Genomic DNA, 19,025 nt, shown 5'->3' on the forward strand with positions numbered 1-19,025 from the left:
ATAAACAAGGATAAAGTGATAATGTAATCAGTCTTCACAGACTCAAGGTGGACACTAGTGGTGAGGCCATGTTAGTGAGTAGAACATCTGTCAATGGAAGAAAGAAGGTGTGAAAAACTTTGGTCTTAGCCTTAAACATGGGAAGCCCTCAACCCTGCTGAGAGGGTGACGGACATCTGAGGAAGCAAGTTGCTCCTCTGAGCACAAAGGACCCCTGTCAATGGAGGAGAGGGAACCTGGGGACATGTGGTTTTACTGCCGGTGCATAAGTTCACTCTTGACTCCTGTTGGTAGAAGGGTGGGCTGATTATGTTATAAATTATGTCAATTCTTCCCAACAAAGTAGAAGAGATCTGAAGAGGCTGGGTACTGCTTTCAGCTCATGGGATCCTTTCTTGACCAATTAAGAATTGATGCCTGGGACCAGCCTAGCCAAATTAAATCAGAATATTTAGGTTTTATTTAATCTAAAAGTGGGACCCAGTCATCAGTATGTTTTTTTTACAAGCTCTTGAGGTGATTTTAATATTCACTCAAGGCTGAGAACTACTTTTATATTGTCACTCTTCCCCTATATAATTGGATCACCTGAAAGTTTCCTCTATGTGAGTACATTTACATTTTCGCCTACAACTTTTAATGTTATTCACAATTAACAGTTGCTGAGTGCCTAAGAGGTATAAGGAACTGTGCCAGTTGTTGGGTAAGACCCTAAAATAAACCAGATATGATCCTTGCCTTAAGAAACTTATAACATAGTAGGAAGGTTAAAAGCATTAAACTGTAATATAGAAAAAAGCATAATGAGAGATATGAAGGAAATACAAACAAAATGCAATAGGAGCACAGACTATGGAGACATTAATTCCTCAAGCAAATGCTCCCCTGAACATTATCTGATTTCAAAACTCAGATACCACTGATATTGAAGTAGGAAGGTAAATAAAACATATTCACATTTTACCTGGCAGTGCCAGTAAGCTCAATCACTTTTTGCCTTTTCAAATCTGCTTCATGTGCAGCTGATTCACACTTCTCCTCCATTTTTTTCAACTTTTCAGCTGAACTTTCCCTTTGTTTTTGAAGTTCTTGTTCCAGTTTTGACACCTTGTAAAGCAGTTTTCAGTAAACATTTTAAATTCAGAAGAAAAATACTTTTATAAATATGTAACCTAGCTTATCAGTTTCAAGATGTATCATAAAAATCAACACATAGACCAAGAAGTAATGTTTGGAAAATATAAAAAGCAAGGCTTACTTTCTAATAATAAAGATACTTCACATACATATTACTATTTAGGGAAGTGGCCACATCATAACATTAAAGTGTTAAAATAATTGAACAAAATGATAGTAAATGTTCCCCTTTTCATTATCCCCATTTGAAATGCCCTTTCTTCTCTTACCATACTGCTCCTTTCTTTTCGTCACGAATTGGCTCACTCAATAGATTCCTAGATTTCCACATGACCTCAAATGCTAATTTGCATTTGCTCCCATCTTAACTTGAATTTGTTCCTATTCATTCTTCCTCTATTCTACTACAATAAAGGAGGTATTTTTCCTCCTTTATATAAGTCAAACTGCTTCATAGGTGTTGTGGACTCAATTCCTATTCATTTTTTCAGGAACTTCATACTACTATCTCCTCTTTCCAATATCTTCAGTCTCTCTACTGTTTTTTTAATATTAGCATTTAAACATGTTAAAATACTTTCCCAATGTAAAAAGCTTTTCTTCAGACCTTGACCTCCCTTTACCTACTGCCCTTTATTTCCTCCCATGTATAGCCCAACTTCTCTTAAGTTTTCTATGCATGTTGTATCACTGTCTCACTTCTCATTCTTCAACCCATAGCCAGAGGCCATTCCACAGAAATAGGGATTACAACACCAGTGACTTCCAAGTTGCTAATTCCAATGGACATTTCCCAACCTTCACTTTACTTGACATTGATTCCAGTAGCCCATGACAGCAACATTCATTCCTTCCTTAACGAAATACTTACTTTGGCTTCCATGTATCACATCCCTCAGGGATCTGTCCAAGTCAATCTTCTTGCTTCTCATTCTATATTCTCGCCCTAGGTAATTTCAGTCACTCCATGTCTTTGTGAATATTTATACTACTGTGGTCTCAAAGTTAACCTCTCAATTCTGACCTGCATATCCCCCCTGTTCTTCTAAAATCCCTCACTGAAGAACTAAATATAGATCATAAACCATTAATATCTTGCCAGGTGCGGTGGTTCACACCTATAATCCCAGCACTTTGGGAGGCCAAGGAGGGCGGATTACTTAAGCCCAAGAGTTCGAGACCAGCCTGGACAACATGGTGAAACTCTGTCTCTACCAAAAAAAAGAAGAAAAGCCACACACACACACACACACACACACACACACACACACACACACACAAAATTAGCTGGGCATGGTGGTACGCACTCGGAAGGCAGAAGTGGGAAAATCACCTGAGCCCAAGGAAGTTGAGGCTGCACTGAGCCGTGATCATGTCACTGCACTCCAGCCTGGGTGACAAAGTAAGACCCTGTCTCAAAACAAAACAAAACAAAACAAGAAAACCCCATTAATATCCGCCCCTCCACCTCAAGTTTCAAGAAGAAAATTAAAACAGTACCCAAGTAAAAAGGGAAAGGAACCAAGGAAAATCCATCTACTCAATTCTTAATTAAATAAAGAAATCTAAAGATGCAAAATGGAACCTATGCACAGTGTAATATGAAGGAAAGGCAGAAAAGGACTACTGAGTCAAAAATTTACTCCAAATACTGAAGAAATTTTTAGATATAAACTTCTGTAGACTTCAATGAAGCTAATGAGAACACAAAAATTTTAAAAATAAGATCACAAAGAAAATCACCGAATAAAAAATACAGATGAGGCCAGGCGCAGTGGCTCACACCCGTAATCCCAGCACTTTGGGAGGCTGAGGCGGGCGAATCACGAGATCAAGAGATCAAGACCATCCTGGCCAACATGGTGAAACCCCGCCTCTACTAAAAAAACAAAAATTAGCCGGGCGTGGTGGTGCATGCCTGTAGTCCCAGCTAATTGGGAGGCTGAGGCAGGAGAATCACTTGAACCTGGGAGGCAGAGGTTGCAGTGAGCCAAGATCGCACCGCTGCACTCCAGCCTGGCGACACAGCGAGATGACGTCTCAAAAAGAGAAAAAAAAGAAAAAAAAATGAAGTGGTTAAAAAAAAAAACAAAAAAAAAACAAAAACAAACAACAGAGAAAACCATACAACCATTATAGAAGTGAGTTAGGAACAAGAAGAACCAGAGTCAATGACAAAGGATGTAGATAGTGGGATCAAACATAGATGAGAAGAAGAAATGCTTCAGGATGAAGCTGTATAGTAGGCATAGCAAGCGGTAGGTCTAAATTTTAACAAAAGGGATGGAGAGTCACAGGAAGATGTCTCTTAAAAAAAAATACAGAGGCCGGGAGCAGTGGCTCATACCTGTAATCCCAGCACTCTGGGAGGCCCAAGCGGGTGGATCACCTGAGAAGGGAGTTTGAGACGAGCCTGACCAACATGGAGAAACCCCGGGGCGTGGTGGGCACATGCCTGTAATCCCAGCTACTCAGGTCGCTGAGGTGGGAGAATCGCTTGAACCCGTGAGGCGGAGGTTGCAGTGAGTCGAGATTGCGCCATTGCACTCCAGCCTGGGTGGCAAGAGTGAAACTCCGTCTCAAAAAAAAAAAATACAGAATACCTGCCTGATGTGTTTAAATGTAGTGAGAGGAAGATTCTTTAGTTCCACTGGACAGGCTGAGGAGGACTTCAGAACAAGTAGATGAAAGACCAAAAAAATGACAAAAAAGGAAAATACAGTAAGATTACAGGGGACGATCATTTTCTAATTTACACATTACTGTAAATTTGATTTCTTTTCAAAGAAAAAACAAAATAAAAATGTAAAATATCTAAAGAATTCAGATAAATTCAGTAATGAATTAAAGGAAAAAGATTAGATTCTAGTATAAAATTCTCTAGAATTCTTACATTCAAGTAAGTAATAATTTTTAATTTTAGAACTTTCAGGGGTATTTTCCCTTGGGATTTTTCTTTTAGTGCACTGCTTTGCCATTTCTTTAAGGAATATCACATACCATGTCCTGATCCAAAAAGGAAAAATTATAGGTATTCAGATTAGGTACAAGAAGACAGATTGAATAAAGAAACATGAATTATAAATTGTATGGAACGGCAAACATATAATCATGGTATAAGAGATGGAGGTCGGATTACATAGGAATAGAACTTTATTTTACAATATCAGTACAGAGTATTTCTTATAATGCAAAATCCTTGAGGTTGAACAGCAATTTTTTTTTTTGATGTGGAGTCTCACTCTGTCGCCCAGGCTGGAGTGCAGGGGCACGATCATAGCTCACTGCAACCTCCACCTCTTGGGTTCAAGCAATTCTTGTGTCTCAGCCTCCTCAGTAGCTGGGGTTACAGGCATGTGCCACAATGCCTGGCTAAGTTTTGTATTTTTAGTAGAGATGAGGTTTGGCCACGTTGGCCAGGCTCGTCTCGAACTCCTGACCTCAGGTGATCCGCCTGCCTCAGCCTCCCAAAGTGCTGGAATTATGGGCATGAGCCACAGCATCTGGCCAAACAGCAATTTAAAAAACTAACCAAAACTCTATTCATGATTTTAAAAATTTCTATTTCATACAAATAAAACAATCTTGGGCCAATAATATATACCTGTTTTTCAAGTTTAGTTTGAGTATCTTCTAGCTCTCCATTTCTAATTGTCTCTTGTTGTAACATTTGCTGCTGTTGCTGAAGAGTATGCTGTAGAATAATGTTTTGCTCAGAAGTCTCTTGAAGACTGTGATTTTTTATCTTTAGCTCTTTCTGTAAACAATATACCTGGCAAATATATATATCTCTCTCAATACAACACAATGTTTCAAATAAATGGCAGTAAAATGTCAAAGCTGTCCTCCTTATTAGATAACCATCCACTTGTCATGTGGGACAATTACATTCATGTCTATAGTTTGTCACTGGAAGGGCAGTATTCATTTTTCTAATGGGGAGATGTACTGGAAGGGTTTGCTTATAGGATTGCTCTTGGTTGGCGTCTGGAAATGTGGCTTTAAAAATGTTCCTAAGTGATGAGGTTGTTTTGCCTGGCTGGGGCACTGAAACATGCCTTCCTTTAGAATTCTGGAATTTTTGATACTTGCAGGCTGGTCATTGTTCCTGTGTGACAAGCCCCCAATAAAAACCCTGAACTTTGAGTCATAAATAGACTTCCCTAGGCAGAAACAGATGTTGCCACATTTCACTGCTATAAAAAGGAGCATGTTCTGTTTGACCTCTCCCAGAAGGAGCGAATAGCATAGGCAGCACATGGTTTTATCTGAGCTTCACCTGATTCTTTCACCTTTTCTAATAATAAACTAGAGCCATAAAAGCACTATATGATTTTTATCTATATATTTAGCTATTTATTGTTATTGTTGTTATTATTGCTGTTTATACAATAATATCCCAGCAAAGCACTGCTGAATATTTATGCTACAAAAAAACACATAAAGGAATGACAATAACAACTAAGAAATTTCACTAATTACTCTATATATTTAGGACTTGAATATGATGGTCTCTAAAACTGCTTTAAGATACTTTTATCCAAGAGCACCTATTAAGAAGAAAAATAAATGCCCTTTGTCCTAGTAATCCAAATTCTAAAAATATGCCAGCAGAAATTATTTTTAAAATACTATCAACAATGAAACATAATTTAAAATATATTTTATAATATTCTTCATTTCCTACCAAAGTGAATGGAAGATTTAATAAGTGATGATTGTCAATGTGATTAAAAATGATGTAACCATTTAAAATAATTAAAAAGAGAGCTAACATAAAAATTTATAAAGTTAAAAAATCACATTTCATTAATATAATTTTGAAAAATATACATGCAAATAGAAAAATGAAAACTGAAGTATTAGAGAATGGGCTGTAGGTAAATGTTCTTTAAAAGTTTTCTTGTTGTTGCTTATGTAATAAATTTTTTAAATGAAGGAAAATAAAGCCATTCCTTTAAAGCAAAGAATCTTTCCAGTAAATATCATTCCAAAAGGAATTTTAAACTCCTTATAGTAAATAGTGGAAGAGAATCATTACTTGCTTCTTTTTTCTAACTATCCAGCAGGTGAACATTAAGGCCTTCAGGGCCAAATATTCTTTGCTCATTATGAGAAGCTCCGAGATTTCAGATTTCTTCATTATATGATGATGTTGTATACTCGAAGTAACCCTGGATATCATAGGCAACTAACTGATCTCTAATCCTGAATTATAATCCCTTTTCATGCAAATCTGTTTTGTTTAATTCTGTCTGCATGAAAATAACTTAGTGTAAATATGTGTCAGTATCACCTGTTTTGTTTTCTCTCTTAGCTCCTGACCAAACCTGCAGATCACCCTTCTGCATTGGTTTATTTTAGATAGAACTGACTTGACTACAAGACAGGTTTAAATACTGTTTTTTTCTTTATTGGAACATCCTGTCTCATACTTACCTATTCGGAGAAAAAAATGGACAAAATATTAAAATAAGACAAAACAGAAGAAAAAAATAAGATCTAATCAAAACACAAAGCCTTACCACATAATAACAACAAAATTTTATTTCAGTAATCTAGTCACTGACATTTCAATTACATATATTGAAATATCTAATATTAGTTATCACAAATATTTACAAAATATAACCTATATCTATCAAACTTATACTGACATTTCATTGTACTGACCTTTAACTCCAGTTGGCTTTAGTTTTTGTTTTTGTTTTTTTTGTTTTTGTTTTTTTTGAGATGGAGTCTTGCTTTGCGGCCCAGGCTGGAGTGCAATGGTGCGATCTCGGCTCACGGCAAGCTCCGCCTCCCGGGTTCACGCCATTCTCCTGCCTCAGCCTCCCAAATAGCTGGGACTACAGGCGCCCACCACCACGCCTGGCTAACTTTTTTTTTTGTATTTTTAATAGACGGGGTTTCACGGTATTAGATCTCCTGACCTCATGATCTACCTGCCTCGGCCTCCCAAAGAGTTGGGATTAAAGGCGTGAGCCACTGCACCCGGCCAGTTGGCTTTAGTTTAAAAGTAAATATAGAACAAATTGTTTTTATGTTATATTTTCTACTAATGTATTATTATATTCCCAGAGTACTTAATATTTTATAATTGAAGTAAATAAGAAAGTAGAATTTAGATGATAAAATCTACCTTACACTTAACTTTATCTAGTATCACTATGTACCCAAAGCAGAAAGTCTCATAATTGTTGCTTAAAAATAAAATATAATGCAGAAATATATGATGCCAGCTTCTCAAAATCTAAGTCCATCCATTTAAATGAAGATATTTATCAATGAAACGACTGATTTTATTGAATAAAATCTTTATGCAGAAAACATTTAGGCTTATTCGTATCTACTTTGTATTTAGTTTCTTTTATCATGTTGACAATGTAATTTTGCATGAACACATAACTTTATTATTTTAAAAGCATTGTTAAAAACATTTTAATATGAAATTAAATATCTTCCAAAAATTCAGAACCCCAAAGTATTATTTTCATCATAAATATATTTATTTCAACATCTGGAAAAGAATATGTGGCTGAGGCAAAAGCTCAGAGAAATATATATTAGCTTTTTGCAACGGGTAATCAACATGTAGTTTTTACAACTGACTAAATTTCTACCAATATGCCCTAGGGCCACTTAATTATTCAGCGAGTTATATGATTGGGGTATATTCCCTGATTTAAAAGATAAGAACATCTTTATAATATCACCTAATATTAACAGAATGGATGCACTATTACTCAGATCAGATTTTCTAAAATGTAGCTATATATGATGAAAACTTCACAACTCTGCTGTTACAAGGTGTTAATTATATTAACCAACATTAGAAAGAATTTTCTCTGTAAGACATAATTTGCTGTAAAGGCAAATAAGTCAACAGTTAGTACTTGGATTCTTCTCCATGTTTTTTATCAATACACATGAACACGTGACAGATGACCTTTTAAGTAAGCAAGCCAATGCATGTGCAGTTGAGCTAACAATTGAGCGGCAATAAATGAGCTTGCAAATCTTTCTAATTTACTTACTCCCTAGTCTGGTCAAATACATCTGATTACTGCTTCTGGTTTCTAATTCAGTTTGAGCCTAGGTGTACGCATTTCCAGTTGTTCTAAAAATCATTCTAAATGAGACAGGTGTGGTGGCACATGCCTGTAATCCCAGCTGCTGGGAAGGCTGAGGCAGGAGAATTGCTTGAACCTGGGAGGCAGAGGTTGCAGTGAGCCGAGATTGCACCACTGCACTCCAGCCTGGGTGACAAAGCAAGACCCTGTCTCAAAAAAAGAAAAAAAAATCGTTCTGTTTATTTTGTGTGTAAATATCTGTTATCTACCCTAGTCTCTGATGTTGTTTCTATGAATGCAAAGTCTAAAGCTCAACAGATTCTCCTATTACAAATGCTGCCTACCTCCAGGTAGATTCCATCTCTGCCAAGTCTATTTATTATGAAGTGGAGTGTGGGTATGGGCAGTATAATAAATGCCAAAATAATGTATTTTGTATACTACTTTAAAGAAGATCATAGTAAAAAAAAAAAAAAAAAGGACATTCCTATTTTTAAAAATCCAAGTACATACAGTTTAGATGATTTAGTTTCTATGTATTGGAGTAGAAAAATATATGCCTGTCAAAGATGCTATAAAAACCTTCATAAGGGAAGGTAGAGAGAGGAAGACATGACCGTATAAAATCTGAAGTTTTTTTTTTTTTTTTTTAAACTTCTAAGGCTATATAATTACTTGATGCACCTAAGTCTGGAGTGCTGGTCAACTACATTATTTACTCTTAGATCTACCTATGCCTTTCCCCCGCTCTGCTCTGTGTATTGCAGGAAACTGCATTTCTTGGCCTCCTTTGCCCTCTAGATTACAAATAGGTTTGGCCAATGGGAATGGCCAGTAGCTGCAGTGCTCCTCCTCTATTGCCCCAGTTCCTATTGGACAGACCCTTTTTCTTTGGCCCCAGCTCCAGATAGGCAGCCCTGCTTCTAGACTATGATCACACCATCTTTTCCTGATGTTCCTCTAACCTTAACAATGGTAGCAGGTCCCTGCTTATAATAATCTCTGACTCCCTGTGGTATACTGTTTGGCTTATCTACCCTTTCATCACCCGTGTATCTAATTCTCTGTATAAATTTGCTCTATTTAAAAGATATAAAGGCTTCTGTTTTTCTCATTGGACCTTTCCGATATATTCAAGTCAATCTTGATTAATATGTAAATATAAATAAATAAATAAATAAATATATATATATATATATATAGATAGAGAGAGAGAGAGAGAGAGGGTCTCGCTGTGCTGCCCAGGCTGGAGTGCAGTGGTGTGATCATGGCTCACTGAAGCCTCGACCTCCTAGACTCAAGTGATCCTCCCATCTCAGCTTCCTGAGTAGCTGGGACCATGGGTATGCACCACCACACCTGGCTAATGTTTTTAATTTTTCTGTAGAGATGGGGTTTTGCCCCATGTTGCCCAGGCTGGTCTTGAACTCCTGGCCTCAAGTGATCCACCCACTTTGGCCTCCCAAAGTGCTGGGCTTACAGGCGTGAGCAACAATGAGTGGCCAAAAGTCAACCTTGATTAAGATTCATTGGAAACAATTTCTAAAAATAAATTTTAACCTTAAAATACATACATTATAAATTCTAACAAATAATTCTTCATTACGATTATCCATTTGAGCAAAGTTTAGTGAGTGCCTAACCAAAGTAAAGTGCTACAAATTGAGCATACAGAGATGAGTGAGATGTTCAAGACAAGTTTCCAAGGCTGGGTGCGGTGGCTCACACCTGTAATCCCAGCACTTTGGGAGGCCAAGGTGGGCGGATTGCCTGAGTTCAGGAGTTCGGGAGCAGCCTGGGCAACTTGGTGAAACCCCGTCTCTACTAAAAAAAAATACAAAAAATTAGCTGGGCGTGGCAGCATGCGCCTATAGTCCCAGCTACTCAGGAGGCTGAGGCAAGAAAATTGCTTGAACCCAGGAGGTGGAGGTTGCAGTGAGCCAAGCCTGGGCGACAGAGCAAGACTCCATCTCAAAAAAAAAAAAAAAAAGGTTTCCAATGCAGTATCTGAGAAACTTATCTCAAAAAAGTTGAAATTCTAACGTTAACTCTTAATCCTACAGACAACAAAAAAGAACAAAAACAAAATGAAAAATTCTTGAAGAATTTTAAACCTCTAAATTTAAAACAATGTTCAAGGTGTCACGTAATTTTATATTAGAATGCCTGTAATATTAATAATTTATTCTTCTGATTCCCTAAAAATAAATGAAAGAATTAGAATTTTAAGGTATATTTTATTTTGCATTGAAATGTTTACTCCTTAAAGAAAATAAAATTGGAATTTACATTTTATTGGAAATACTTTTTTATGTCAGATACATAAAAGATATTATTTTGGCCAGGCACGGTAGCTCACACCTGTAATCCCAGCACTTTAGGAGGCCGAGGTGGGTAGATCACTTGAGGCCAGGAGTTCAAGGCCAGCCTGGCCAACATGGTGAAATCCCGTCTTTACTAAAAATACGAAAATTAGCCAGGCATGGTAGCGCACTGTAATCCTAGCTACCCAGGAGGCTGAGGCACAAGAATTGCTTGAACCCAGGAGGCAGAGGTTCAAGTGAGCCAAGATTGCGACACTGTACTCCAGCCTGGGCAACACAGGGAGATGCTGTCTCAAAAGAAATATATATATATATTTTGTCCTACGTCTCATGCTTCTTAAAAAAAAACACTTGAAATATATGCTAAAGTAAATGTTAATTTACCTCTTCAGATTTCTTTTTTAACTGTTTTTCAAACTTTTCCTTATTTCCTTCCAATTGATTCAAATGCAAGACAAGTTCTTCCTTACAATTTTCCAATGCTGAATCTAGTTGCCTAACCTAAGCAGGAAAAAAAGCAAAACAACAACAATAACAAAAAACCGATATACTCAATATTTTACAGCTGTATCTCCTAGTGTTACCTGACTGCTTCAAATAGTGAATATACAGTCCTACTTAGGATATAAAATGCCATTATAGAAGATATTTATTGAGTAAACTAATTCTTCATTGCAAATGAGGAAACCAAAGAGAAAACCAAGGGATGGAATCCTGAAGAATAAACAAGAGTTGGACAAGTTTAGAAGGGCATTCCAGGAAAAGGGAGTATGCTCAGAAGCAAGGCCCTGCGAAAGTGAGTGGTGAAAAAGTTGGCAAGAGCCTAGAGTAGTAAGAAGATGAATTTGTAAGAAATGGTTATTTCGGAGCCACAATTGACAAGATAAACTGGGGCAAACTGTCAAGAACCTGTAGGCCAAACACCCTAAAAACTTTTCTTTAAAAGGTAAGTGGTATTTAAGCCTACTTCTTAAGCCTCCTTGAATAAGAAAAATAGGACAGTGAGTACAAACTAGCATACTGTTAACGATGCTTAAGTGAGTTTTTTTTTTTTTTTTTTTTTTTTTTTTTTTGAGACAAAGTCTTGCTGTGTAGCCCAGGCTGGAGTGCGGTGGTGCAATCTTGGCTCACTGCAACCTCCACCTCCCAGGTTCAAGCGATTCTCCTGCCTCAGCCTCCTGAGTAGCTGGGATTACAGGTATGCACTACCATGTCTTGCTGATTTTTATATTTTTAGTAGAGAGCGGGTTTTGCCATGTTGGCCAGACTGGTCTTAAACTCCTGACCTCAGGTGATCCACCCGCCTTGGCCTCCCAAAGTGCTGGGATTACAGGTGTGAGCTACCTTGCATGGCCTTAAGTGAGAATATTTTGAAATGCTGAAGTTACTAAGAAAATAATTTGTCAGCTGGAAAAAAAGAAGTGAAACCTTCTTTGCTTTGAAACGGTGAAAATATTTTCAGAAAGGCAGCAATTTAACTTGGTCCAAGTGTTCATATGGTTGCCACTGCTTTACTACCTTAATACCAAAGAGCACCTCAAATTTGGTACTTTTCGTTCTAGGCCCACATATTGCATACATGCTCCACATCTCATCTATTAATAAGATTCTTGTCTTGCTCCTTGTTTTCTTTATTGTAAATTTGAGCTTCTCAATGGTGTTCTTCCTCTTAATGCTAATAATGTTCTAGTAAGCAGTCTTGAAAAAGTGAAAGAAATCTTAGATTTCTTAGCAGATGAGAAAACGAGAAAAACATTCCCTCTTGCAGATTCTATTCTACGTCATGAAATTATCTTTGCTACTCTTATTTCTAAAAAGGGAATCTTATAAGATACAGTTTTGAACACCACCCTTATAGTCTGTGTATGAAACCATGAACAGCTAAAAAATCTGTAATTCTGAATGACTATCTTTGTTAATAAACTGTTGCCTTAGTAATAATTTTTAATTAACATTTGTTTTATGAAAATTATAAATACAAATTTTCTTTTTTATGAAAGAGAATGGGCATTGGGACTTGTATCATCCTTCACACAGAGAAAATAAATAAAATCTATGATTCTGTCAGAATATCACTACCTAATAGTTAACAGTGTAATAACTCATTTGGGCAAGATTCATCATTAGATATGAAAGCCATTGATTATAAGGTTATTGAGGAACAGGACATTCACATGGCCTCAAAGACTCACCCCAAAGTTAGTTTGCTAATTATCAATGAAAATGTATGCCCTTAAAATAATGAGATCTGGCAGTCATCAAATTAAATAAGGTATATAATCCTGAGAGTGTCTCCTTAAATTTTGTGTCATCACACTTGATTCTCTGGGGTGAATCAGGTCTGGGGCATGGCTAGATACTCTTCAAAGCTTCCAGGTGATGCTGATGCTGCTAGTTCACAGACCATGCTTTGAGTAGCAAGGCTATAAAGGACAATTTTAAGTAATTGGGGAAATCTTAGTATGGACAATGTTGAATGATATTACTGACTTAATGTTGACTTTCTCTGTAATGTAGTGGTGGTGTGGCCATACAGGAGAAATTCTCTGTTCACAGGAGATGCATGTTAAGTATTAAAGGGATAAAGTATTATGACATCTGTAACCTTCTCTCAGGCGGTTTGGCAAAAGGGAGGGGGGTTGGTAGGGACACACACAAGCATGCATGCATGTGTATGTGTAGAGAGAGATAAAGTGAGTGTACCTAGAGTTTAACAGAGTTTAACAGAGAGTGAATCTAGGTGAGAAGTACACTATTTTTTCAATTTTTTGTGGGCTTGAAATTTTAAAAAATAAATTAGAAATAAATCAATTATAGCTGGTAAACAACTAACAAAAACCCAAAACATCCACTACTCTATTGAATTTCTTATTTGAACAGAGTTTGAAAGTCTGAATCTCATACAGATAAACATCTTGCACTGTATACAAACCACTTGCAAATGTGTGTGTGTGTGTGTGTGTGTGTGTGTGTGTGTGTGTGTGTATAAATAAATGAAATCAAAACAAAAAGAAACACCACTCTGCTGAACCAAAGAAGCTCCTCAGGTGCATAGTCTGGAGACAACCAGATAGGGCTCTAGGCTATGCATCTTCGAAAAAAGAAGGTAAGCTCTTCTTTTATGTTTAAGACCTTTTTGTGGGGGTTTTGGGGAATCCAAAGTAGAAAATAAAAGGAAAACAAAAGAAATAAAATCTGTAAGTCTAATAAGCACCTTTTCAATTTTCTATTTAACAGCAGGTAACAACTGGTTTAATTTACTGATTTCTTGTTACCAGTTCAGAATTTTATCATCAACCTTTTAGCTTAAGTGATACAACTTTAAACTGATCCTTATAACTTTCCTATAGATAAAAAAATTCATATTTCTTTTTTGCAGAGAACAAGTTGAGGCATGTTGAGAGACATGAACAAAAGTCATGAAAGGAAGGTAGTAATGACATAATCAGGAGGAGAGAAGTAGACTTCAGGCTTCTATTTTGCTGCTATAAATAACTTATGTGTAGAATCAGTCAATATAGCTTAAATCATAGGAATTTGGCTTCTATATTTCTTACTCATTTTGATTTTTCCCCAAACAGCAAACCTGCTAAAGATGTTAAAGGAATAAAATCCAACATCATAATTCATTCTTTTGCTGATTTCTTTTCCATCTCATATCTAGCTATTAACACACGGAAATACCTTACCAGATGACTGCCCAGTTATGTTAGGTAGTTTAATGAAAACCAGGAGTTAAGTGGCTACATGAGTTTTATCTAATAAAAGTATTTCATGCCTACAATCTCTGTACAGTAATCATTTTTTAATATTAATGAAATTTGGGGCTATTCTTACACAGGGAAATGAACTGACATTGCATTAAATGTTAAGAGTTTTGGTGAATACTACAGGAATAGTTATGAATAAACATATGTCTACACGGGCATACACAGTCACAAAATGAATTAAAAACAGAATACGCAAAAAATAACATCGTATCTTTAAAACAAATCTTTTATATTTAAGCTACATATGACAGAATAAACATCATAGCATATTTGGACCTATGTTTAACATTAAAAATGCAAAAGAGAAAATACTAAATATATAGCAGTTAGTTACAAAACTTTGGGCAACTCAGTATGTGCTAAGCACTTTATATACCCTGTTTCATTTAATTCTCACACTAATGCTCTTCTAGGGTATTGTCATTCCTATTTTGCGGATGAAGAAATTAAAGTTCAAAGAGTTAAATAACCTGGCTAAGGTTACAGCGAGTGGGTAAGCACTTGAAGCCACACTGAAACCCAATTTAACAACAAAGCCCATGTTTTTAACCATGAAGATATACTAGCCAGAAAGCCATATTTTAGCTAGAAATGCTGGCTTTATCTCAATTAATCTTACAAGCCAACTGATAAAAACAAGCAAAATTGAATCACTTTTAGTTTTCTCTTCCTCCACTTCCTCTGGTAATTTTTTTTTTTTTTTGGTAATGCTAATAAGTGGCAATTATAGCTAAAATTTAAAACAATTTTTAGGGTTATAAAAACTGTTTTAAGACAAAAAGAGGCTAGATAACCTACAAACTAGATGATTAACTATCAAATAATTAAGATCATAATTCGCGCTAAAGAAAATACATTTAAAGGAACTAAGTTCATTGAGTCAGGTCAAATCGTCAGCTCTGAATTGCCTTTTATCTATACAATGTTTACAATTTATAGAGAAAAGTAAACAAGCCACAAGAATGTCTCTAAATAGAAAAAAATAATTAGCCAGGCATGTTGGAGCACACTTGTCCTAGCTACTCAGGAGGCTGATGTGGGAGGATTACTTGAGCTCAGGAGTTCAAGGTTGCAGTGAGTTATCATCATGCCACTGCACTCCAGCCTAGGCAAATGAGAGAGATTCTGTCTGTTAAAAAAAAAGGAAAGAAAGAAAAATAAAATAAAGTATTAGCATACTAGCCTTGATTGTTTCTTCAGATACTTGGTTCTGTAATGCTTTTAAAGCTTCATCTTTCTTCATATTTTCCTTTTCCATTTCCTAAAAACAGTAAGAAAAGTATAAGTATGCAAATACACATTTTAGCATTAGTAACAGGCTGTTAACTGATTTGATTAGATTTAAAGGCAAGTTATAGAGACATAAAATATTAGTCGGCCGGGCACGGTGGCTCACACTTGTAATCCCAGCACTTTGGGAGGCCGAGGCAGGCGGATCACGAGGTCAGGAGATCGAGACCAAGGTGAAACCCCGTCTCTACTAAAAATACAAAAAATTAGCCGGGCGTGGTGGCGGGCACCTGGAGTCCCAGCTACTCGGAGAGGCTGAGGCAGGAGAATGGCGTGAACCCGGGAGGCGGAGCTTGCAGCGAGCCGAGATTGCGCCACCGCACTCCAGCCTGGGCGACAGGGCGAGACTCTGTCTCAAAAAAAAAAAAAAAAAAAAAAAAATTAGTCAACTTCTAAATAGCACTTTTATAAGGATGATTTTACCCCTTTGCTTTCCGTCAAGAGTCTATCTAGTGATTCAAGATGATGTTGTTTGCATATTATATCTTGTTGCAACATGGACATAGTCTTTTCTTGTTCTTTAAATTGTTGGTCCTTTTTCTCTAGTTGAGCTTCAAGCTAAACATGAAAACAGAATTTTCATATTAAATATTTTAAAATTTTGAAACATTTTAAATATTAAATACATGTGAAACTATAATTGAAATTAGATAGATTTTTGTATTTTGCCAAATTGTCTTCAGCTTCTCTCTTTTTAAGGAAGAAATGAAATCACTTGCATGAACAGACACTTCTCAAAAGAAGACATACATGTAGACAACAAACATACAAAAAAAAAAAAGCTCAACATTGCTGATCGCTCAAGAAATGCAAATCGAAACCACAATGAGATACCATCTCATGCCCGTCAGAATGGCGATTATTAAAAAGTCAAAAAACAAACAGATGCTGGAAAGGATGTGGAGAAAAGGAACACTTTTACACTGCTGATGGGAGTGTAAATTAGTTCAACCATTGTGGAAGGCAGTGTGGCATTTCCTCAAAGACCTAGAGGCAGAAATACAATTTAACCCAGCAATCCCATTACTGGGTATATACTCAAAGGAATGTAAATCATTCTATTATAAAAATACATGCATGTGTATGTTCACTGCAGCACTATTCACAATAGAAAAGACATGGAATCAGCCTAAATGCCCATCAGTGATAGACTGGATAAAGAAAATGTGGTACATACATACTATGGAATACTATGCAGCCATAAAAAGGAACGAGATCATTTCCTTTACAGGGACACGGATGGAGTTGCAAGCAATTATCCTCAGCAAACTGACACAGGAACAGAAAACCAAATACTGCATGTTCTCACTTACAAGTGGGAGCTGAATGATGAGAACACACGAACACATGGGGAGGAACAACACATACTGAGGCCTATAGGGGAGTGGGATGGGAGAGAGGGAGCATCAGGAAGAATAGCTAATGGATGCTGGGCTCAATACCTAAGTGATGCGATGATCTGTGCAGCAAACAACCATGGCACACGTTTACCTATGTAACAAACCTGCACCTCCTGTACGTGTACCCCTGAACTTAACGGCTGAAGAAAAAAAGGCAAAATGTAGAAACTAAGAATATAGGCCCCTTCACCCCTCCCCGTTTACACTGTAGTTGTCACATGTATTATATCAACACACCTCATCAGTAAATATTGTAATTTCTTTCAACTGCCATAGATATTATAAAAATCCTATATTTACCAAATATTTACTGTTTTTGTTGTTCTTCCTTTATTCCTGAGGTCCCAAGTTTCTCTCAGGTATTTTTTTTCCATAAAGAACTTTCTTTAGCATCTCTTTTAGAACAAGTCTGCTGGTGACAAATTCTCTATGCTGTCCTTCATCTAAGAATGTCTTTATTTTACCTTCATTCCTAGAGAGTATTTTTGTTGGATATAAAATAGATTGACAGTTTTTTTCTCTTTCACCATTTAAAAAATGTTGTTCCATCTTCTTATGTCCATAGATTTTGATGAGAAATCTGCAGTAATTTTAACATTTGTTCCCTTATATGCAGTGTCATTTATCTCTGGGTGCTTTCAAAGTTTTTTGTTTTAGTTTTTGGCAAGGATTTTGATGTGTCTAGAAGTAGTTCTCTTTGATTTTTTTAAATTTGTAAATTTATTTACTTCATCAAACTTGTGAAGTTTTCAGACATTATTCCTTCAAATATTTTCCTGCACTAATCTCATTCTCTCCTTTGACTCTGAAGACAAGAATATCAGATATTCCGATAGGTCCTTCCCCATATATCCCTGAGGCTTTGTTCAATATTTTTATAAATCTTTCTTTCCTTGGAAAAAAAATTTTTTCTCTGTTGCTCAGACTGAATAATATCTATTAATCTACATTCAAGTTCACTGTCTTTTTCCTCTTGTCTGCTCCATACTTCTGTTAAGCTCATCTAAATTACAGCAGCCCCGTGGTATTCGTGGTTTCACTTTCCACAGTTCAGTTACCTGCAGTCAACCCTGGTCTGAAAATACTAAATGGAAAATTCCACGAATAAACAATTCATACGTTTTGAATTGCAGTTCTGAGTAGTGTGATGAAATCTCATGACGTCCCACTATGTCCAGCTCTGGACAAGAATGATCCATTTTCCATGCTGTATAAGCTACCTGCTCGTTAGTCACTTAGTAGCCATCTTGATTATCAGATCAACTGCCATGGTATCATAGTGCTTGTGTTCAAGGAACTCTTATTTTACTTAATTATGGCCCCAAAGCAAAAGAGTAGTGATACTATCTGGATGCAGATCCAATTTGGATATGTCAAAGATAAGACATAGCATGCTTCCTTTAAGTGAAAAGGTGAAGGTTCTTGACTTAATAAGGAAAGAAAAAAAACTGCATGCTGAGGTTGCTAAGATCTACAATAAAGAACAAATCTATCCATGAAATTGTGAAGAAAAATAAATTCATGCAAGTATGGCAGTTGTACCTCAAACTACAAAAGTTACACCCACAATGCATAAATGCTTAGTTAAAATAGAAAAGGCATTAAATTTGTAGGTGGAAGGCATTAACAGAAAACATGTTCCAACTGAGTGCAATGTGTTGCACCAGAAAATATTGAGTATATATTAAGACTTCAGCAAGGATCCCCTGAAACAAGTGACACCACGTCATTTACTGCAAATAAGGGATGATTACACAGATTCAAGAGTAGGTTTAGACTGAAAAATATTAAAATTACTGGAGAAGCTGTGTCTGCTGATGAAGCAGCTGCTGTCACATTTCCAGCAGAGATGAAGAAGCTGACTAAGGAGAAAAGATACCATCCAAAGCAAGTCTTCAATTGCAGCGAAACTAGGCTGTTCTCAAAGAAGATGCCTCACAGAACCTACATTCATAAAAGTGCAAAGGAGGCTGGGTGCAGTGGCTCATGCCTGTAGTCCTAGCACGCTGGGAGGCTGAGCCAGGCAGATCA

The 19,025-nt window shown here is 36.6% G+C and overlaps 1 protein-coding gene across 3 annotated transcripts in view; it reads right to left on the reverse strand.

Annotated features, from left to right (window-relative positions):
* The window catches only part of CCDC18 (coiled-coil domain containing 18), a 100,602-nt gene that overhangs the window by 43,533 nt on the left and 38,044 nt on the right, over positions 1–19,025 (reverse strand). For all 3 annotated transcript variants that reach the window (XM_012500463.2, XM_003260057.2, XM_030825037.1), the window contains 5 exons: positions 16,018–16,152; positions 15,488–15,565; positions 10,919–11,035; positions 4,742–4,909; positions 965–1,107 (listed from right to left, as the gene is read on the reverse strand). In XM_012500463.2, the coding sequence (XP_012355917.1) occupies positions 965–1,107; positions 4,742–4,909; positions 10,919–11,035; positions 15,488–15,565; positions 16,018–16,152 (641 nt within the window). The remainder of the gene's footprint in view (positions 1–964; positions 1,108–4,741; positions 4,910–10,918; positions 11,036–15,487; positions 15,566–16,017; positions 16,153–19,025) is intronic.

Source organism: Nomascus leucogenys, chromosome 12 (assembly GCF_006542625.1).
Source record: "Nomascus leucogenys isolate Asia chromosome 12, Asia_NLE_v1, whole genome shotgun sequence".
NCBI lineage: Eukaryota > Metazoa > Chordata > Mammalia > Primates > Hylobatidae > Nomascus > Nomascus leucogenys.